This window comes from Mobula birostris, chromosome 2 (assembly GCF_030028105.1).
Source record: "Mobula birostris isolate sMobBir1 chromosome 2, sMobBir1.hap1, whole genome shotgun sequence".
Lineage (NCBI taxonomy): Eukaryota > Metazoa > Chordata > Chondrichthyes > Myliobatiformes > Myliobatidae > Mobula > Mobula birostris.
Window position 1 is genome coordinate 50,672,795 of NC_092371.1, and position 23,176 is coordinate 50,695,970.

The 23,176-nt window shown below is 37.0% G+C and overlaps 1 protein-coding gene across 1 annotated transcript in view; it reads right to left on the reverse strand.

The window, feature by feature from the left end:
• Positions 1 to 225: 225 nt before the first annotated feature.
• Positions 226 to 23,176, reverse strand: part of prex1 (phosphatidylinositol-3,4,5-trisphosphate-dependent Rac exchange factor 1) — a 209,983-nt gene continuing 187,032 nt past the window's right edge. Inside the window, exons 29-40 of the mRNA XM_072240694.1 lie at positions 23,004 to 23,094; positions 22,399 to 22,527; positions 19,151 to 19,192; positions 17,560 to 17,777; positions 16,618 to 16,720; positions 13,906 to 14,049; positions 13,239 to 13,344; positions 12,534 to 12,600; positions 11,755 to 11,945; positions 6,372 to 6,474; positions 6,194 to 6,261; positions 226 to 3,571 (exon numbers count right to left, since the gene is read on the reverse strand). Coding sequence (XP_072096795.1) covers positions 3,529 to 3,571; positions 6,194 to 6,261; positions 6,372 to 6,474; positions 11,755 to 11,945; positions 12,534 to 12,600; positions 13,239 to 13,344; positions 13,906 to 14,049; positions 16,618 to 16,720; positions 17,560 to 17,777; positions 19,151 to 19,192; positions 22,399 to 22,527; positions 23,004 to 23,094 — 1,305 coding nt within the window. The 3' untranslated portion in view covers positions 226 to 3,528. The remainder of the gene's footprint in view (positions 3,572 to 6,193; positions 6,262 to 6,371; positions 6,475 to 11,754; positions 11,946 to 12,533; positions 12,601 to 13,238; positions 13,345 to 13,905; positions 14,050 to 16,617; positions 16,721 to 17,559; positions 17,778 to 19,150; positions 19,193 to 22,398; positions 22,528 to 23,003; positions 23,095 to 23,176) is intronic.

Sequence of the window (23,176 nt, forward strand, 5' to 3'; positions counted from 1 at the left end):
TGTGAGTTTTATGCTGTGTTGGGTTAATGGATTGATTATTAGACTGAGACACTGCAAGCACTCCCATCTCACCTATGGCCTCTGGACATCTATACTCTCAATGCTTCAGGTGACAGTGGATTGCATTGGCCAACCATTATGCTCCTACAGACCACCATGTTTAGGATAGAAAGCTTTAGCTGTAATTTGTAGTTTAATTACTATATGAAAGAATAAGGCAGACAATTCCCAAAATGTAAATAAACATTTATTGCCTATCAGGTTAAATCTACTATTTCAATAAAATAACATTAATCATACTTTCTGTACAATGGAAAATTAAAGAAAAACTACATCATAAACCTAATTTATTTACATTAGCAAAACAATGGTTACTAGCGTTATACACAACAATGGCTTTGTGTCAAATTTTATTAAGTCACTGCATGAAAGTGCACAACTTCCTTGCAGCACTTGACAAAAAGTATTGCACTGGTAATGACAGTAACTGTTAAGGGCTTTGCACTATCCTTCACCTAAATCAAGCAAAATGATTGTCACAAGTCTGTGAATTGACAACTTCCACGTCAGAGGTGCAATCTATTTAGCTCTACCCAAGACTTCAAGTGAAACAGAATTCCATTAATGATCCTGAATGTTTAACGCAATTGCAGCATCCTGGTAAACAAGGATTAGACAAGACTCAGAATAACTACACCACTTTCCGAGCAGTATTGAGTATTTTAAAATCGGGTGTGCAATTAAATGGAACTTTCGCTATTTAAGAGACATTTTATTAATCAGTAGGTTACGACTTGGTATTCAAACTCACTGTACGACTCTTTCTCTGCATACAAATTGTCAGAGATACAGACATGGGATGCAAGACTGCCAAAATATCTATCTGTACCAAGAGGAGGTTTTAAGTTGTCCAATTTCAAGTCTTTGCTTAACAAATTTGGAATTTTAATCTGGGTACACAGTAAACAAAGGGGGAAATGTAAGAAATCATAGCTAAAATACTTGTTATTTCTTAATTGGTGCAGAAAAATTCCAAAATGTAGAGTCCAACCCAGATCTACAAAAGGCTTTGCATAATTCAGCATTGATTTCTGTCCGGTAGCCTGATGAAAATTCCTGCACCAGAACAGAAATCCTAATGGCCCCAAGGTAAAACAGTCTGGCAGCAATCCCCATTTAGTTCACACCCAAAAAAAAATCCAAATAAAAGCCACCTGAATCAGGTGAAAAGGCTGCTGGCACCTATTGGCACATAGCAAGTACCTCCAGGAAAGAAAATGGGAGAAGATCAAGGAAGAAAAGAAGCGAAATATTGCACTATGACATACAGCATTTAGAGTCTCACTAAGCTTTCTTAGCAAATTTCCAGAGTTTATACTACACAGAACCAAGTTACCAAGAGCCTGCACTAGAACAGCACTGAAGACATATAGCTACTTAAATATAAAGCTTATACATATATAAGTGGACTGAGATTTTCTTCAGAGAAACTAGTATTCAAGATTTTTCACAAGTATAGCTCAACTGAACCAATATTTTGGTCAATGCATTTAGGTCAGCTGGGTATTACTCAATTACAACAAACTGCTTCAGTGAAGACTAATCGGTATGAAACAATTATCCATTTTCTATGTTTATGGACATTCAAGATATGAATGTATTGGAAATCAAATAAAATTAGAAGACGATAACTCTGTACCAGAATTAAATGTAGTTACCGCACTTCCCTCACCTAATCACATGATTCTAAAGTAATATTCTCGAATTCACAATTTAAAACACCTACAAACAATCTACACTAATTCAGCAACCACGAAACAGTAAAAATCGTTAGGGTACTTCTAAAATAAATGCAACTGAAGATACTTTACATTGTAAAAAAATAGAGTAAGTGTGATAAAATATTTACTGCGTTAACACCGAACAAAATTGTATTCCAAAGCAAAAACGACCAAATTTTAGGAGCCTATTCTATATTTTAAGGCACTATTAAAGGGCTTCAAAACAGAACTTTGCCCTGAGAAAACTGCTTCAACATGTATCCAATGTGCAAATATACCACAACAATTTTAAAAAGTTAGTACTAAAAACCAAAATTCTTACAAGTCATCTGACTCATTTGTAACAAAACATTTAGAACAAATAGACAGTTTGTTTTATACAATTCTACCCCAAATATCAGCGTATTCCAATGAAAAACTGACATATACTGGCATATAATCTGTTCTCCCCTCTCAAGGGCACGACTCCAAATCTTCCCTCAGCAATTCAACAGCTGACAAGTATTGTGTAAAAATGTTTTGATTAAGAAATATTGAAGATCTGTCCTCGGCTGTAAACACAAGATACACTACTGTATTTTCAAGGAATGTCATCTTTTCATCTTTTGTCACAAAATAAAAATGTGAATAATGTAATATTGGTGCTTTTCCACTGTTATTCAAAGTAAAAATGGATGCTATTTTCAGTCAAGACAAAAAAGCTCCATTCAACAAGACTGTCAGAAATACCAGTGCTCAGTGCCATCACTTATAAACTTGCAAGTGGAATTCTTCAGATTTCAAGCAAAATGTGTGAAACACTACTGAATGTTTTTTAAAATATAAATCTGAGGGGCTTGGTTTTAAAATTTAGTTGCAATTGTATGCAAAAAGTGTTAACAAATTAACTGTAACATTGCATTTGAATTCTTAACTTGTACTGTTATTGTCTGCTTTTGGAAAGTAAATAGAGAATTAAAGCATTGATTCAGCAGATTTAAGCATTTCCAGATCGCTGATATTCAGTGCCCCTGCCTTGAAATGGCTTAAAACAAGAGACGTAATTACTGTGAAAATGTTAAATTGTTTGATTAAAATAGGAATCAATAACAGGACACATCAGTACTCAAGTAAACCAGAATGTTAATTGCTGCAGCTACACAATATATATCTCTGTGAACAATATTTTGGATGTATACATATGTACATTTTTTGTAGTTGGTACTTGTTAAAGAGTCGCTGGCGCTCAGTCTGGCTAATTTAGCAACCTACTTATATAACATTTTGCTTTCACTTCATTAAATTGTTTTTGGTATTCTAAGACGAATGTCATCTTTTGAGATGCAGTTGGCAGAATTCCAACACACGGGGGCGGGGGGGGGGCGGTGTAGGGAAATGACAGGCGACAGTGGGAATCTGTGCTTATACTTTAGCACACTATTGATGTTAGCTAGCAAAATCTGCAAGTCTCATGCATACCACCATGCATTAGGATTAGACAGTCTTTTCAATAGTAATATTGGTTCACTTAGCTACATGTATCCAGGAACTCGGGGGGGGGGGGGTGAGGTCAAATAATCGACTACCACTCTGATATGAATGAAAATCTGCAGAGACAACTGTCCCTGTGCACCTTATGACACTGCCATTGTATTCCTGTGCATATGCAGACATTCCATAGTTTAAACAGAATATAGATGCCACAAATTCAAGATATTCCAGCAGTTCTAATTCTTTGCGGAATCAGGAAGCTGTTGCAAAGCAACTTTCATAGGTCTCCATCAGAAGGTGGTTGACAAAGGCGGTAGAGCCTACGGAAAAGAATTTAAAGGAATTACAAATTTAATATCTATTTTGTCCTGTGAAGAAGAATAACAAGCATATTCTTTATGAGAGGAAAAAGTCTTGGGATTTCAAGACGTGCCACGTCCTCTAGATTATTAACAAAGCACACTGAGTAGATGAAGGAAAAATTGGTGAGGTAACAGAAGTAAACAACTGAATCAAGAACCTATTTCACTTTCAATTTTCTATTTCCTTTGGCTGCTAATATGTGATCACCCATTTTGCAAGTGGACAATTTCAGCTCTTGCATTCCAAATTTTCCAGAAGAAACTTTTACGGCTTTCTCAACAAATCCTACCTCATCTGTTCATATTATTTTCTAATACTGGAATGAGAAGAAGTTAGGCTTGCAATTACTAAGTTCTCTAAAGAAATGGACATGCTCCTTAAATATGCAAGCAAACCCAGTTAAAACCATATTAACAACATCCTTTGCAAATGTCTGAAAGCTCACTTTTGATAATAATCTATATCCCCAGATTGTTAATACTACTTCTTTCTAGATCACCCAGGCTGCAGGCACATCAATATTAGCTGAGTAGAGTACCAAGTCAAAGTTATTTTTAAGTAGATCAGACCACTAAAATGTCAACTCCTCATCTTTGTACTTTTACAGAAACAGCTCTGGGCTGGCTCTTGAACTGATCATTTCAAATTCCATACTGGAATAAAAGATAAAAGCACCTAACATATACTGGCTTAGGTACATTCCGAGAAGTCAATTTTGTTTAAAATAATTTTTTTTTTGCTTTCCATCCCAAGTTTTAAGTTGTCATTTCTGATTATTATTTATTGAGTCAATTTAAGCATGATAACTCACTGCATCGGAAACTAAACCGGACCGGACTGCACCGGACCATGCTGAGGATGTTCTACGAGTCTGAGGTGGGCAGTGCTATCAAGTTTGCTGTTGTGTGCTGGGGCAGCAGGCCGAGGGTAGCAGGCACCAACAGAATCAACAAACTTATTCGTAAGGCCAGTGATGTTGTGGGGATGGAACTGGACTCTCTCACGGTGGTGTCTGAAAAGAGGATGCTGTCTAAGTTGCATGCCATCTTGGTCAATGTCTCCCATCCACTACATAATGTACTGGTTGGGCACAGGAGTACATTCAGCCAGAGACTCATTCCACCGAGATGCAACACAGAGCGTCATAGGAAGTCATTCCTGCCTGTGGCCATCAAACTTTACAACTCCTCCCTTGGAGGGTTAGACACCCTGTGCCGATAGGCTGGTCCTGGACTTATTTCATAATTTACTGGCATAATTTACATATTACTATTTAACTATTTATGGTTCTATTACTATTTATTATCTATGGTGCAACTGTAACGAAAACCAATTTCCCCCTGGGATCAATAAAGTATGACTACGACTAAAGCTACACAAGGTGATAGTGGGACTAAAAATATCTCAGAGAGAGACAGCATCTTCACTCAAAAGAAATGAGTGGGTTGGGAAAATATTTTTTTTTGCGTGCAGGCTGCTGATAGAAGATTCTCAAATTATGAAACTAAGTGTGCAAAACAGAGAAGAAATATCAGGCTTTAGGTCTGAGTTGCAGAAGCTTAGAGAAGCAAAGCCATGGAATAGACCAAGGATTAAAATAATGCACTGGCCGAGTATACCTTTGAGGACAGTGTGTTGGGTAAAAGACAGAACATGGGCTGTAGAGTTTTAGATGGGTTTAAGCTTAGACAGCATTGTCTACCATGAGTGACCTGGAAAATTCAAGATTATGGGAATGGATGAGTGTTAGGCAGTAAATGATCTGAGAGGTAACCAATGTTGCAAACATGGAACACACACACATGGTCAGAAGCTCTTCGTAGTATCAAGAAATTTGTGAATGCTCCTGTTCTGTTTTAGGTCGCAAGTAATGGGAGGTAAACAAATGATCACCCGAGGACTAAGCTTATCCAAGGAATTGAAACAATAGTTGTCTCTTCAGTGCTTAACTGAAGAAAACCATTGCGTTTTCTAAAATACAATGTGTGACAAATCAGGAACAGCAAAGATTATGAAAGGGGTCAAGAGGCAGACGTCAAAATCAACTTAAAGAAAAGGCACCTGAGGCTTCCCTACGAAAGATGTTGATAGAAAGCTTGTCAAAAGTAAAAAGGAGCAAAAGATCCGTTCTTCAAGTTTGCAGTACTAACTACACTAGAACTAGGAAACAAGCATTTCAGGTTATTGTCCGGCCAAGGCTAGGTAAGTAAGAACAGAATATGATAAGGATGATAATATCCTCAACTGTGGCAAAGTCTACTGACAGATTGAGAGAGATGAGGAGGGATAGTTTATTGTGCTCACAAAACCAATAGTTCAGACCTTTCTTACGGAGAATTGCAATATCATGGCAATGTGATTGAAGTGGATCAAAGAATCAAAGACACTTGACCGGTAACAACACCTTAAAGAATTTAAAATCCTCTCTGTCACTTGAAATATTTGACATTTCCAATAACTAAATTGATGAAAGCATGCTAAAATACTAGTTTTGTTATTCCTTGCTGAAATAAAAGGAACCGCTGATGTAACTACTAAACCACACATATAAATAGAGCAGCAAAAGATTTATAACTTACCTCGGTACAGACTGTGGCATCTGATCCATTACTTTTAAATTTTTGGCAGAGTTCTCAACTCTTGCACCCTAAAAAATTTAAAAAAGAACAATTCCATGGGCTCAAATTATGGTAACTTCACTGTATACTTAAGGAACTTAAGTCATAGGTCTAATTAATTGGTATTTGAAGGTCTTACCTGTTTCCTCATAATGTCTGTGGCCTGCATAATGCATCTAGGTAAAAGTCCATGGCTACGGGCCAAAATGACTGCTTGTTCCAGGGTTACACTTAAAGTACTCCTGCATAAAATTATAGAACTATTAAACCAACATCTAGAGTCCAGTCACGAGATTTATGTAGAGGAGCTAGAGAAAATATAGTGCATTACACAATAAACTCCACTAAAGACATTCATTTTATATTTCCCTTGAACAAATCCACAAATGTACAAGAACAGTCCACAGGAATCACACTAAGCTTCCGGTAGACTGCCACTTACATTTTCTATCTCAATCTGGGCCTTCAAATGGCTTCAACAATGCAAGTACAACGAACATCAACTGTTCTTTCAACGATCCCTCAGAACTTAGTTGTGAATTCCACTATTTCACACACCCAGCCTTTCAAGTTTATGTCAGACCCGATTAGATGCAAAGTCAACATTAACTGTTTTATTTTTCCCAGAAATGTTGCCTAACTAGTGGAACATTTCCACCATTCCCTATCATTTCAACTTTTTTTTAAAAGAACTGCTATGTTTTTTCTTTGTTTCAGCATCAGTCTCATACACCTCTGTATTTTTACACCTCCTCAAATAGATCAGACGCAACTTCAACACTCTTTCAACCAGCACAAACATCATCTATGTCATTCAGCCTTCCTGACTCACACTTCACTGTGTTTGTTCTCTTCCTTCCTCTCCTCTGCATCTTAGAATATGTATGCTTTCTAATGTTCCCTGACCTGGATGAAAAGGTAATCAACTCTCTCCATAGATGCTGATTGACCAGCAAAGTATTTCCAGCATTCTTTTATTTAAGATTTCCAATATCTGCTGTTTGGTTATGATTTTCCACAGGCAAAGATGAATTTTACATGGTTAGCATTTTGTCCAAAGATTATAAAGTATAAAATTCTGCCATTATCCTTCCAATAACCTAAACAATTAAATATGGACCTGGAGAGTTCTTGTTTGGTTGAAAACAAGAGGAATTTACAACAGTTTTATAATGCTAACATTTTTTAACCTTTGTTGCAAAATATCTCCAAATTCAAACAATTTCTGTATTGTACAATCACACAGAGTGTATAAAAATACAGAAAACAATATTTATTGATAGGATCACATAGAAGTTGCTGGTGAACGCAGCAGGCCAGGCAGCATCTATAGGAAGAGGTACAGTCGACGTTTCGGGCCGAGAAGTCGACTGTACCTCTTCCTATAGATGTTGCCTGGCCTGCTGCGTTCACCAGCAACCTTTATGTGTGTTGCTTGAAATTCCAGCATCTGCAGATTTCCTCGTGTTTGCGTTTATTAACAGGATGTTGGTTAGCAACAAACTCCTGGAGGAACTAAGCAGGCCAGGCACCAGATGGATAGTTTGGGTCCAGAACCTGGTTAACCTAGATACAGCAAAATTTATATTACAAATAAACAGCTACCCAACCTCACATTGCTGTTTTGATAAGTTCTAAGCTGAAGCATACATTCAGTAGCCACTTTATTAGGTACACCTGTGCACCTACTCATTAATGCAAATATCTAATCAGCCAATCACGTGGCAGCAATTCAATGTATAAAATCATGCAGACATGGCCAAGAGCCTCGATTGCTGTTCAGACCAACCATCAGAATGGGGAAGAAATGTGATCAAAGACATTGACCATGGTAAGATTGTTGGTGTGAGGCAAGGAAACTGCTGATCTCCTGGGATTTTCACACACAAAAGTCTCTCAAATTTACAGAGACTAGTGTGAAAAACAAAAAAAAACAAATTCAGTAAGCTGCACCTTTGTGGGTGAAAACACCTTGTAAATGAGGGAGGTCACAGGAGAATGGCCAGACTGGTTCATGCTGACAAGAAAGTGCCAGTAACTCAAATAACCATGTGTTACAGCAGTAGAGTGCAGAGCAGCATCTCTGAACGTACAACATATCGAACCTTATGGGGATACATAAATACACTCAATGGCCACTGAAACAAAGTGGCTATGAGGATAAACAAGTTCTAAATTTTATTCTGTGCACTTCAGTATGTCAAAGACAAACATTCAATACAGTAAAATAAAAATTGCTTTCTTTGTACAATTATCAAAAGGAAAACAAACTCAAAAGGTAAACAAGCTCTGCACAAGTATATTTTGATGGCAGTAACTGTTAGGAATGGAATAAGAAATTACAAATGAAACTTGGACTAACTGTAAAGTATATAATTATTGCAGTGCATATAATCAAATATTTGAGTTCAGTTTTAAAGTATAGGCTTTGCTGCAACAATCTCAGGATGTCACTTCCTGGCTTCACTCTTCCTCTACACAATTAGAAACGAAGGCACATGTTACTGACAATTCAAATGCCAGGTGCAAAGGCAGGTTTCATGAACTCCCTCGTACCAAAGAACAATCTATACTTATATACAACAGCCATGAAATTGAGATCTCACAAATGCTTCATAACCAATTAATTGGTCATCTACTTAGACATAAAAGGTTCAATTTCCAAAAAGCATCATTATGCGACAGAACAGAGTTAAGAAATAGTCAATTTTTATTTCTTTAAATAGTTTTGGTTAAGGAAAAATGCTAACAAGGAAACAGGACTTGTGTTTCTTTTCAGAACACCTTGATCAGCTGCACATGGGACCAGACTAATAGTGAAAATTACTCTTCAAAAACAAAAACAAGCGTTCCAATTGAAGTTTCACAATTGCTTCTTCCACTAAAATTGCTGCACCTAACTTAGTGCCAAGTTCACTGCATCCGGTGCAAACAAGAGCTGGCATTTGATGATCTGCTTTAATCTGCAAGTGGCCTATGGTGTCCATTATATTCATGCTAATTTGTGGTACTGGGACATTCTAAAGCTTTGTAGCTTTTATAATAATGCAGAACATGGGTGTCATTTCCGCAGTTCCCAGAACTGCAGTAAAACCCTACTTGGTTGTTTTGAGACTGCTGGCATATTGAAACTTATACTGTTTAGACTCTGCTGACTTAGGCATTGTCACAAGATGAGAGGCGGCCACATCCCTGGGGATACACTAGAACGAGAGGTGGCCTCAGCCAATAGGGTGTTCAAAGTTCTGGTTTAAGAATGCAGAAAAAGGATATGAAAGCTTTTGGCATTTAGTATCTGGTGACAGGAATGTGTAAGACTGACTAACAAAACATGGAAATGGCCCACTGTGTCCATCTAAACTAATCCCAATTGCCAGCATTAGGGCCACATCTTTCTGTCTCTTGCCTAATAAAAGGTGTCTAAAAGCCACTTAAATGTAGCAATAGTCATTTCTCTGAGTAGAAAATTCCAGATATCAACCAATCTCTATGTAAAAAGTACTTAACCCCTCAATAACCCTTTATAACCCCTATCTTTCACCTCAGACCTATACCCTCCTGATTTTAATCCCCTAACCATAAGAAAAACATTTTCTATCTTATTTATGCCTCTCATAATCTTCGATATTTTTATCAGGTCATCTGTCAGTTCCTTCATTTCAGAGAAAACAAAGCCAGCCTCTACAGTTAACATTGTGGCGAACCTCCTCTGCACAACCATGTCCTTCCATATACTGGCAACCAGAAATGCACTTAATACTCCTTTGTGTTACAGACCAGTGTTTTGTAAAGTTGCAACATAATTACCCAGCTCTTGCATGCCATGTTTCAAACTAGCCATATGCCTTTTTCACCACCCTATCAACCTGCTTGCTAATTTCAAGGAATTACGAACTTGAAAACATAGGTCTTCCTCTTAGCCAATATTGCTCGACACCCTGCCGTTCACTGAAATTGGTCCTACTCCTACTTACCCTTCCAAAATAGAAACATAGAAAATAGGTGCAGGAGGCCGCCATTCGGCCCTCCAAGCCAAATGTGTCAGTCAGGATTAAATTCCATCTAATGATGCTCCACCCAACTTTCCAACTGATCTCTACCTTACTGCAGCCTCACACAATCATCTTCCCCATCAACAACACTGCTGATCTGTGTTATTCGCACATTCGCTTGAGCAGGAATTTGCCATCATGAACAACAGTGGCTTCACTAGCAGTTTCCATGCTTCAACGATAACCACAGAACCATAGTTCAAGCTACATCATTAACACTCTGGATCGCAGCATCCGTGTCATACATCACGCAATCAGAAACACAGTGTGTGAACAATCTCGGAAAGCTGCATCCATCACCTTATGTAGCTGGAGGTCTGGCGATAATATTTCTCATCAAATTGCAGAGAACTATCAAAACCACTTGAAAAGCTATATATTTTGATGTTCATTTGTTCATTAAAAAAAGATTCTGCTGGAAATCTGGGCATTTATCATCCATTCCCAACTTCCTGCAAGTGAATAGATGAATTCTTTTTATGACAATCTGGTAGTCTCATGGTTACAATTGAGACCAGCTTTACTTCCAGGTCGATTTAATTAAATTCCCCAAGTGCAGTGGTGGAAGTCAAACTTGTCTCTCTGGAGCAATGGTCCCAAACATTGGCAGCGGGTCCAGTAACCTTAGCAGTAAACTAAAGAAATCTCTGAACCCAGTTTACAGCTGCTAATACACAAAAGGCTGGAAGAACTCAGCAGGCCAGGCAGCGTCTATAGAAAAGAGCACAGTCAACACTGCGGGCGAAAACCCTTCGGCAGGACTGGAGAAAAAAAACCGAGGAGTAGGTTTGAAAAGTGGGGACGGGGAAAGAGAAACACCAGGCGATAGGTGCAGTTCCACTGTCCGGATAAGGCCACACCTAGGTTGGAGAAACAACACCTTATATTCTGTTTGGGTAGCCTCCAGACTGATGGCATGAACATCGATTTCTCGAATTCCAGTAATGCCCCCCCTTTCACCATTCCCTATCCTTGTCCCTCTCTCATGTTATCTCCTTGCCTGCCCATCGCCTCCCTCTGGTGGTCCTCCCCCCAGCTTTTTCCCTTCCTTCCATGGCCTTCTGTCTCGCTGACCAATCAACTTCCTAGCTCTTTGCTTCATCTCTCCCCCTTCAACTTTCACCTATCGCCTGGTGTTTCTGCTCAGATTTCCAGCATCACAAACAAGATTTTCTCTTGTTTGTGATTTGATTACAGCTCCTGATATGCCTATGTACTGAGAATTAACATTAACTCAGGTAGTGCTGTGGGTCTCTGGGTTTACACTGTAACACCAACCATGAGGTCAGTATTGCAGCATTATTAATGAAGTGCAAGTGAGCAAAAAAAGATTTATTTCACAAATGTAAACACTCAACCAAACCAGACACCACTGATATTTCAGGATTATGATTATTTTTATGCATTCCAACAAAGACACTGCACAGCTTTAAAATACAAGCTGAGGCTAACTGAAAAGATATCAATTACCTCTGAATGCCAGTGCTGCACATAACAATCTGACAGGCTCCAAGCCGGTTGCAGAGTTCAGAGGATATTGGCAAGACTGCAATTCCAGAAAGATTACTACTCGGGTTTGCCATGGACGTTGAATGCTTGGGACCGATGTACAACTCCATAAGCCGCTGTAGCTCCTCTAATGCATTCAGCGGACGCAGCAACTATGAATTTAAAAAGTTAGTAAATTTTACTTTTTTTTTTAAAACAAACACGAATGTCACCATAGTTTAATGCTTTCTTCTTCTCAGTTCACCATTGCCATTGCCCTCCCCCAACTAAAGACTAAGTTTAGATGTTGCTGCACAGGAACCTTACAAAATCAAATGAAGTTTAACATGTTGATTTCATAAAACTGAACTATATTTGTACCATCAAACAGAAAAGACATCCAACGCAATTGGTCTGTGTTCATATTTATGCTTCACTAAAACCTCCTCCCACCAATCATAACGTACATTCATTCTTTTCCCTTTCATGCTTACTCTAAGTAACACTGCTAAGTTGACAATACACAAAATGAGAAATGCAAGCTAAATTTATGTTTTAAGTGACAATTCAATAAAATAAAAAGGAAAGCTATAGACAGATTGCTATATATTGCCACACTAAGAACCCATTTGTTAGAAAACCTGTAGGATTTAAAGAATGGAACATTTTATTTAACAATGTTAATTAACCAGATTGATGATTTAATAGAGGATATTGAAAACACACTTCATTCAGTTTGTCTATCTCCTGATGCAACTCACCCTATTTATCTTTACGGCTGTAGCAGAAGAATCAGAAGGCAAATTAGACCTTTCAAGATAGAAAGCCCTGCAGAAAGATTAAAACTTTAGAAGTCCATTTGATCATTCAGTGAAGACACATTTAGAAATACCCCAAGTGTAATTGCAGTACTAAGTTTGCATCAGATCTAAAACTTGACTAGAGACATGAGCATCATTTTTCTTCCCGTTTCTCTCGGAATGTGTTGTTCTTTTGAACATAAAGGATCGTAGTGGCAGTGTTGATTCCTAAAAGTAAAATTAAGCTACCCAATAACTCTGTCCTGGTAAATATTAACACCCACTATGAATCCAACTCTTGCTGCACAATTTTGGCTATTACATAAATTGACTGGTCCAAAATTCACCCACTGAGAATGGAATTCAAACCAAAATTAGGACAGATCCAGCAGATAAGCCTGCTGCACAACAATAAACTACCTATTAACCAAATACCAATTCTAAGCACTTTGAATATGCTTTTTTTTAATCTAATTTTAAATAATCTGTTTTTTTATTTTAAAGTGCAAAGTAATCTTAATCCAATGTAGATTTTTCAGAAATCTTGAAGTACAGAGAATTCACATACACACCAAGCCTGTTCAAAAGATCCTAAATAGATTTAAGAATACTTGCACAACAGCTGATCTTCTAGAAGGTAAATTTGTCCTTTTTCCCAAATCTTACCTGAGTTTTCGGTGATAATATTTAACTTTATCAAGAGATGCTGAATTGATTTGCTGTTGAAGTTCTTCTGCTGTCGTATTTTCTGCATAACATTGACCCTCAAGGGCTAAGGAAAAATATTAGAAAATAAAATTGAAAAGGAAAAAAAAAGCCTTGATGTAGCCTACTGTGACTGGCTGGTCAACACACAAAACTACTGATTATGAATAATCAACTCTTTCAGGAATAAGAAAGAGCACCTATTCAACATACAGCTTCCTAAATAACTTAACTGAATCACATGAATGATTTTATCGGATTTATTTTTCTTTAATTGTAATTAGTTTAATTTGGACTATGCCGCCAAAAAAAGGCATTTTATTACAAAGCACCATTTTGACCAAAATATATTATGAACTATAATCAGGAAACAGGTCAATTTAATTACAGTGATCTTATATATAAGTTTATATCATAGCTTAAAGCAAATGGCTTATAAGGAAGCACCTACAAGTGCTGTGAATCCTTATGAGTCCAACTACTGCTTAAAGAAAAAAAAAACACCAATGAAAAACCCCAATAATTTAAAGCATTCCTTAAATTAAGCATTTAGCAGAATTCGGAGTTTGTGGGATTGTTAATACATACTCAAAAGGAAAATTGAAATATTAACAGGAAAATATAATACCTTGAGTAAATAGTACTGTCTGCAATTTTAAACTTCCACCATTCTGAAACTTGGAAGGCAACTCTGAAAAGTTGTGACTATAGAGGTAAAAAATAACTTTCAAGGCTTGACGGCTTCCATCCACCTGATAAGTAATGTTGTTGTCTGTAAAAATAAAATGAAGACCAACAGTGTAGACATATTTTGATATCATATATCAAAAATTGATTACGTCACGTTTCTATACACCACATAAGGTGGGTGGGATTACTGCTAAGCAATTGTTCAGAAGGAAAATACATGTGAAGAATAACCTGCACTTTAAGTTTCAAATACTTAATAATCACTAACACTTCATGATCATTAAAAACCTCCTCATGTCCGCACCCTTCAAAAACTCAGGTATATCTTAAAGGTTTCAGTTCACTTCAACAAAGAACAAGAGAAAGAAAAAAGTATTCTTCAAAGTCCGAGAGAGAAGAAAGGATGAAAACCAGTAAGCAGAAGCAGTAAGTCAGAAACTTAATACCAAAAATCTGCTAACTCAAACTGGAGGTTAGCTCAACAGAGATCTCAGATTCAGGAAGACATTTGGTTCAGTTTACCCTTCTCGCAACTCTTGTAAAAAGCTTTCCAAATTAGTCCCACTCCCCTTGGTTCTTTCTCTATAATAGTAATTTTTTCATCTTCAATTACTTATCAAGTATTTTAGAAAGGTATTGGAATCCACCGTCTATTCAAGCAATTATTCCATATAGTTAAGCTCCATTAAGTGTTTCTCTTCTCATCTCCTGCTCTTTTGTTAAACACAACTACAGACCGAGAAAATTGGCAACTGGACTGCAAAATATTTCACACTGGAGACAAGTTCTTACAAGTCTTTTAGTTCATAGAGGCTCCAAATGTAATTGCTAATACGACAAAGGATTCTTGGGTTGACCTCAAACTGGAGTCCTCTGCATCAATAGCAGTTTCTAGCTGTTAGAATGCAGATGAGATTTTTTCCTTACAATATCTGGAATGGGTCACTGTCCAGAATGTGGGTAAAGAGAGTTGAGAATCAGTGAAATTAGTAGCACAAAATGTGACTATTCAATGCAATACACAAGTATTAGGTCCATTCAGAGTCACCATACTATCATGAAGCATTCATCTCTCTGGTTAAATTGCAGGCTGAAAACATCAGTCACACAGTGAAGGACTGCATCCAGATATAGGAAAAACCGCAAGGATTTTCACAAAAACAATATGCTTGAGGATATTACAAAAATGCATATAGAGTTTAAAATCAATTGTGTTTGCTTTAATAGAAGCATTTGACCTGAAGATGTACATTAATTTTAAAGCAGGATCAATTAACATTATATATTGTGAATATCAAAAGTTAATAGATGGCCAGGTGAGAGAGCAGAAGAAATAAACATGTATTCTAGATAACCAGATTTCATTGAACCAGACAATTTTGTTGGTGAGTTAGAGAGGCCTTTATTTAAATGAGGATACTCAAAGGATAAGTGGGGAGTATCTCTTGTAAGTGGATATTATCAAGTCTTTTAAATCCCTTAAAAAGGTGACCTGCTTTAAATAGTGTTGCTCCTCTTATTTGAAACTTCCAGCACAACACAGTCGAAGAACAAACAGCAAATTAGAATGTACAATAATATGAAAGATGTGCCATACAGATATAAATGGAAAAATTACAGCTTTAAAGCTTTAAGAAACTTCCCTTTATTTACTGAAATTATATCTTTTACAGTTAGACTATAACCAAACCACTCCCAGTGCTTTTTTTAAAAACTTCTGGAAGCACTGGAGTTATATTTCGCATAGTACAAATAAGGCTTTGGCATGACAATACAAACCATGTATTTGTATAATTTACAAGTGTAGGTCAAAGCTGAGCTATCATATTGTTGTAACATGTAAAAGATGGCTTCTACAGGTCTGGAAAAATTTAAATCTCTTTCATTACACAGCAAAAAAAAAAAATAAGCCAATGAACTCACCTTGCTTAAGGCTCAAGCAATATACGAACAAGCACAATATTTCCTGTACAGATCAACCAACAAATTTGTTTCTTGATGACAAGCTCAAACTTCCAAAAGTTGAAAATCTCCAAAAAATCTAATTTTTCTTCAGAAAAGTACACAGAAGCATAAAATATCTGGGATTCCTCACAATAAACAATGCTGGAGGCATCTAATTAGTGCCTCACCTCATGATGCTGTTGGATTAGGGAACCATCTTGGCCGATCCATTCATCAACTATAAGAATGCATCTCAATAGTCTCTAACACTCCACTTTCCCCTTTCCCCTCCCCTAACATACTCACACAACTGTATTTATGGAACTTTCTTAATCCCAACTATTCTACATCAATTTTCCTGTGCTCCCTCAGTTAAAATTAAGTACCCTCAACTGAGATACTGAAGTTTAGCTATAATTGTGTTTCTCCCTCCCCTGAATTAAGTATTTCTCAACCTAAACAAAGTGAGTTTGAACACATTTGATAAGCATTGGCAGAAGCACCTAACCTTCTACAGCACACTACTGCTAAACTATTTGATGCTTAAGGTAAACAGCTGATTAAAAAAGATAAACAGTCAGCAATAAAAGTTCTCATAACCAACACCTCCCCATAACCGCCACCACAATATTTCACTTTCCTTTGAAAATGTTTAGTAAAATCACCATAAACTTTATCTGAAGTAGCAGATGTATGAAATGCTTACTTGCTACTGGGTATTCCTGCTCCAGATGTCTAAAGTGGAAAGTCACATTGTCCAAATCAGATAGAGCAACCTTGGTGTCTTCTAACGTGATGCGTTCTTTCTTCTGTGCAGAATGAAAATGGCAATAATTAGTTTACAGAATCCAAACACCAGATGCAAAACAAAATCCCAATTGTTCAAGTGACTCGTATACCCATCAGCCAATTACTTCAACCCGTATTAGTACTCCACATGAACTTACTTTAACATAACTCAGATAAAACATTTATTGTTTATAGAGGATACAAAGAAAAAAGGATAACTGGATGATTCGTAAAGTTACTTCCAGGTTGCTTTAGTCTTGAATGAGCAAAGGGTCACAAAGTGGATGGTAGTGAAAGATCTAAGTATTCTAATCTTACTTTCAACCTTGCTTGCCTATCAATCACATCTGTAAGTGTGGCTTTCAAACTTGTTGTAGCTTGATGTTTACAATTTGCCCATCAGGAAATTCTTTGAAACCCAACAGTCTTACAACACTTCAAGAAAACAGAGCCAACAGAGATTGCGTTAAGTCAAGTATGCCCGTAGCAGTGTTTCAGGGGTACAGGTTGAATGCTCTAAATAAAAGCCAAAAAAAGCTTATATACCAAAGTAGGAATGAGAAATTCCCCTTTTCACTAAAGTTAAGGTTGCTAACAAGAATAAGTGAAATTTTATCACTGAAGTGAAAGAAAACAGGAATTTCACCCATCACACATCTAAAGACAAAGTGGAACTGAAAATTCAAATTCTTATTTGAAATGCCAACTTGAATAATTAAAGGTTTTACTAATATGTTTTCAATTTCTGTTCTAAAAAATGCAAGCCACAAAATCAATGAAACTTTTTATGGACCATGATTTTCATGTTGTATAACAATGTGTACAGAGAATGGTGGTCTGTAATCTTTCAGTTACTTACCACAATGGGAGAGAGCAAAGATTGAAAGTTGAGAAGGACACCAGTAACAGCTATCTGCTCAAGCCACTTCTTACTGGCCTCTTTACCCTCCTCTTCATATTCTCCATTGTTGTTATATCGATGATTCAATGCAGCCAATAGCTGTTCAGAAAAGCTACAGATGGCTGCTACAAGACTTTGACAAAAGAGGACATCCCGTCGCAACTGCAAATCCAGGTCTGTAGTGAATTAGGGATTGGAATGGAATAAGGAATTGTAGTCTAAATTAGTGCAGACAGTTTTCCAGTAATTAATTTTGAAGTGTTACTAGTAAGCTTTTCTTGGCTCCAAAGAATCTAACATAACCTAAACTGAAATTATTCATTAGCAGACGGACAAACAAACTCAACTGTGTACTACGTAACCAAGGGACAACTGCCCCATAGAGCTCCACAAATTGCTCTTGAAGCTATGAATATTTAAAGAAGTGCAGAAAGCTTGAGTCAGGTGAATGAATGGTTAGTAGGATGGTTGAAGGACATTTGTTTATAACAAGGCTTGGAAATGTTTCAAAATGTACAGTATATACAGTTTTTGCCACAAAAATGTTTGGAACTAGACTAAGTAAATAAACTCCTGAATCGCTGCCTTGCTAAATCATAACAAGCACACTCTTTTCATACTTAGTAAGAAAGTGGAGAATTCTAAATAGTTGAGAAGTATAATGCAATCTCACCTTGACCAAAGAAATAAGTAAAACTAAAGCATACTCTAAATTACCCAAATAAACTCTTATGAATTGTAAATGAAAGATTTATACAAGGACACACTTTCTGAGTGCCAAGTTGTGAAAGAATGTTTTGTGACAGAACTAAGGGTATATTCTAGTATAATGATTATGGTGTATTCAAGGTCAGGGCAAACTGATGCAGGGAGAAATGTACCAGAATTTGTGGATGGCATAAAGTCATCAACAATAAATTATTCTTAAAGCCAACATAAATTGCAATTCCTTTGACTACTAAATAATTGATGAAGGGTGCCTAATCTGATATAATACACAGAATTTAAACTGAAGAATAAGGTAACTATGCCACCTCAGAAAAAGATACCATACTTAACTTAAGCTAGAAAACTAATAGGTATCGACCAAAAAAGTTTTACTTAATAACTAAATTGGCAGTTCAGCTAAAGTACATGACAACTTGCAAATATTGTTGAGATTTGGTAATGTGACATTAGAACAAAATACAATGAAATTTTATTAACTTGAAAGATAGTTCCTTTCAGAGCACTCCCCTAAAAGACAATGCCTTATATTCGAGTTACGTTGTTTTTCTTTGATTTACAATGAACTATTATTTTAAAATAACAATAACCTAATTAGCAACTTATTGTACATCGAGCACCATCAAGTGAACATTATTACATTGGACTAGTCTATATTCTAACATTAAGGCCCAGGGCTCTCTTAAAAACAATCCTTGCTGCAGAAGGCGATTAAATCAAAAATGATTTAAGTAAAGCAAAATCTTATATGCTGGTTCTGGCCTTTCACCTGCACCAAATGTTCATCTGTTATAACATAATTGCTGAATATAACATTTCTTACCTGTGCAGTGGAGTAGAGCTAAAAGTAATTGATTCTTTCCATCTGTGGAAAGAATTATATGAAGATTATTGAAATGCCAATACCTAGATATTTTGAAAATTACTCTTTATTGCAAAGTCCATTCAGCAATATTAAAACATCTGTTTTTAATGGTGTCTATCATGGTGTGGAAAGATTAAGCATAATGATCAAGTCAAAGCACATTAAAAGATACCAAGAAAATTGTTACAGCAGTATGTGGAAAGACATTAAATGGGTTAAAATAGGCAAGGGTGAATGCTACTGGGGAAGAGGGGAAGGCTGAAAAAGCAAAAGAAAACAATGTAGACAGGAGAAGTTGGGGTGGGTCAGAGAGGTAATAATAAGGCAAAAAGACAGGGGATGGAATGATTAGGGCAAGTGAGATTTGCTTCACTTTCAGGCTGTATTGAAAACTTGATGTCACAGAGCAAATATTAGACCATAAGATATAGGAGCAGAATTAGGCCATTGATCCTTGAGTCTACTCTGCCATTCAATCATGGCTGATCCTTTTTACCCCTCTTCACACCCACTCCCCGGCCTTCTCCCCATAACCTTTGGTGCTGTGGCCAATCAAAAACCTATAAATCTCTACCTTAAATACATCTAACAACCTGGCCTCCACAGCTATCTGTGGTAACAAATTCCACAAATACACCACACTCTGGCTAAAGAGATTTCTCCGCATCTCTGTTCTAAATAGACGCCCCTCTATCCTGAGGCTGTGCCCTCTTGTCCTAGACTCCCCCACAATGGGGAACACCCTTTCCACATCTACTATGTATAGGACTTCCAACATTTGAAATGGTTCAATGAGGTCCCTCCCTCATCCTTCTAAATTCCAGTGAGTACAGACTCAGAGAAATCAAATGTTCCTCATATGATAACCCTTTCATTCCCAGAATCACCCTTGTGAACCTTCTCTGAACTCTCTTCAATGCCCGCAGATCTTTTCTTAGATGAGGAGTCCAAAAATGTTCACAATACTCAGGGTGAGGCCTCACCAGTACCTTATGAAGCCTCAGCATCACATCCCTGTTCTTGTATTCTAGACCTCTTGAAATGAATGCTAACATTGCATTTGCCTTCCTCACCACTGACTCAACTTGCAAGTTAACGTTTAGGGTGGTTCTGCACAGGGACTCCCAAGTCCTTTTGCACCTCAGATATTTGGATTTTCTCCCTGTTTAGAAAATTTATTTCTACTGCCAAAGTGCACTTCATTTACCATTTTCTTGCCCATTTTCCTAATCTGTCTAAGTCCTCATCATCTGTTACCTTCCTGTCCAACAGCAGAGTTAGCGTACAAGCTGAGCTAAAATTTTTAAAACATAAATTTATCCTGCCAGCTAAACCAACCTATTTACAGTATAAACTTCCACACAGCTGCAAGAAATCTTGAGCCCTCTGTTAAATCCAGGCACACGCCCACTACATAAATGCAGATGACTAGTTACTCAGTATGAGTATTTTAAAGCATATAGATCCCAAAGAGAAGCAATCTCCTGTCTCAGTGAATGAATGCAGAAGAGCAATGAAATTTACTATCTATAGAACATGGTAATGAAATATATTTTTGTGTTAGAAGTTATCTTTCAACTGGGGAAGTAAAAGACAATGTGACTCAAGGGTGTGTGGGTGGAATAGAAGTTATGATTATGTTCAATGATGCACTATGGCTCACTCGAGTTTCTTTTTTCCCTCTTGCTATTATTTCAGTGACATTAGCTGCAAGCACAGTTACTTGGGAATGGATATTCACTTGTCTATCAATTGTCACTTCATTGAAATGTACAAAGTTCTTGAGCTTTGTCAAGGAAGCTGTATGGATGATGTCACTCCTGCATGGAGTGCCTAAAACCAGGAGCAGGAATCTCAATCTCAGGGGCCAGATTTTCAGAACAGATGGAAAAAAATCTTGCTCTGCGAACAATAAATCCCAGAAAATTCCCAGATAAGAGGGCTGAGAAAGCTCATTTGCTAAGAAAACTCAAGATGGAAATCAATAGATTTTCAGCTGTTAAGGAAATGATCTGTCAGATGACTGGTGCAGGGAAGTGACAGTTGAAAGGAAGAGCAGACTTGATGGGCCAAATGGCCTAATTCTGCTCCCACATTTGATGGTCTTATAGTCTAAAACCTTATTGAAGGGCAAAATGATACAAGGGAAGGGGCAAATGGAGTATTCTTCCCTTCAATTCCTGTGATTGTATTAAGGGCTTCAACTTAACTCAGTTTTAGAATATCACCCCTGCTCCTCCCAATAGTAGAATCCCAAATGATCAAGAAGTCAATGGTCCTATATTAAAAACTATGAGTAAGTCAACCAAATCTTTGGTTAGGCCACACTTGGAGTAGTGTGTGGAATTCTGGTCACCCCATCACAGAAAAATGCAGAGGTTTTGGAAAGGATTCAGAAGAGGTTTACTTGGATTCTGCCTGCATTACAGGGTATGGGTTATGAAGCTGGACGAAGTTGAGTTGTTTTCTCTGAGCACCAGAGGCTGAGAGGAAGCCTGAAAGAAGTTTATAAAGTTACGACAGCATAAACGGGTTAAGGGTAAACTGTCATCATTTTTGTCCCGGGGAGACTTGCTAATGACCAGAAGATATGCAATTATGGTGAGGGAGTAATGTTTAAAGGAGATGAATGGGGTGACTTCTTTTATATTTTTTTTTTACGTAGACAGAGTAAGTGATTGGAAAGGGCCTGCCACAAGTAGTGGTTAAATCATATAATACTGGCATTTAAAAAGCTTCCAGGTATTCACATGAATATGCAGAGAATGTGGAGATACGGATCATGTACAGGCAGAAGAGACCAAGCTTTTTTAGGCATTATTTTCAGCATAAACACCATGGGGTGAAGGGCTTATTCCTGTGCCGTAGTATTCCATGTTATTTGTAAATCCTGCTTGCTGAGTATTAGGAAATAAGTTATTTAAAATATAAAATGTACAAGACAGTAAAGAACCAAGAATACAAGCATTTCTATGAGAAATTATTTCAATTTGGTTTTGACTCATGTCAGATTCTACACCTAGACAACCCATGATGAATGCACATTCAGGTTTTTTGACCTAGCTATAACAAATAAGGTAAAGGTATTTAAAAATTATTTTAATTTACTTAATTAAGAACTATTCATTAAATTTGTTATCAACAGATTCTGGAAGGCAACTGCTAGAATAACTGGACCTGTAATTAATAGAAAATACATCACTAACCTTCCACATACTCCTGTACATTGTCCACCAACGCATTGATTGAACAAGGCAAGTTCCACGGGTCTTCCTGCACATTGGTCTGAATAATACTGCGACATTTTATATTCCGGTCAACTTTCTGCTGAAATTCTGAAAGATTCAAGAAGTCTGTGACCTACATGTCTGCAATAACTTTCATGATCTGTTTAAGTCCAAACATTCATCTCTACATCAGTGATGCTGCCTATGAAATGGAAAATGGAAAACGGAAAATGGATTGTTGTAAAAATTCATCTTGCTTGCCATCAGGAAAAAACCTGGTCTATATTTCAGATTGCTTACCCATTGAGTAGTGCCTTCCTTTCCCCAAATTAGTAATTGCCCATACTTACACAAGAACATTACAAATGAATGTAGATTTGTTTTACATTGAGTAAACAATTTAGAAACAAAATTTAAACAATATTTCAAGAGATCGGCCCTAAAGATTTTATTATACATAAGACAATTTTTTAAAATATTTGAACACCAACTTGCAATAGCAGTGCAAAAAGTGCTTCGAAGGCATTCAACAGATCGAACAGAAGATAGAAATAATAAGTCATAATTTGAATGCTTAGTGCTACCTTGTACATTGTATTCTGTATTAATGCCATTTGTCTCTTCAAATGCCTTGACCATAACTGATCCTTTGAGAAGTGCATCAATTGAATCCACCTAGAAGAATTCAAATATTTAAAAGGGTTACAATTTGCTTACATGTCTTATATGCTAACGAAACTTAATTTGGATTCTTTAT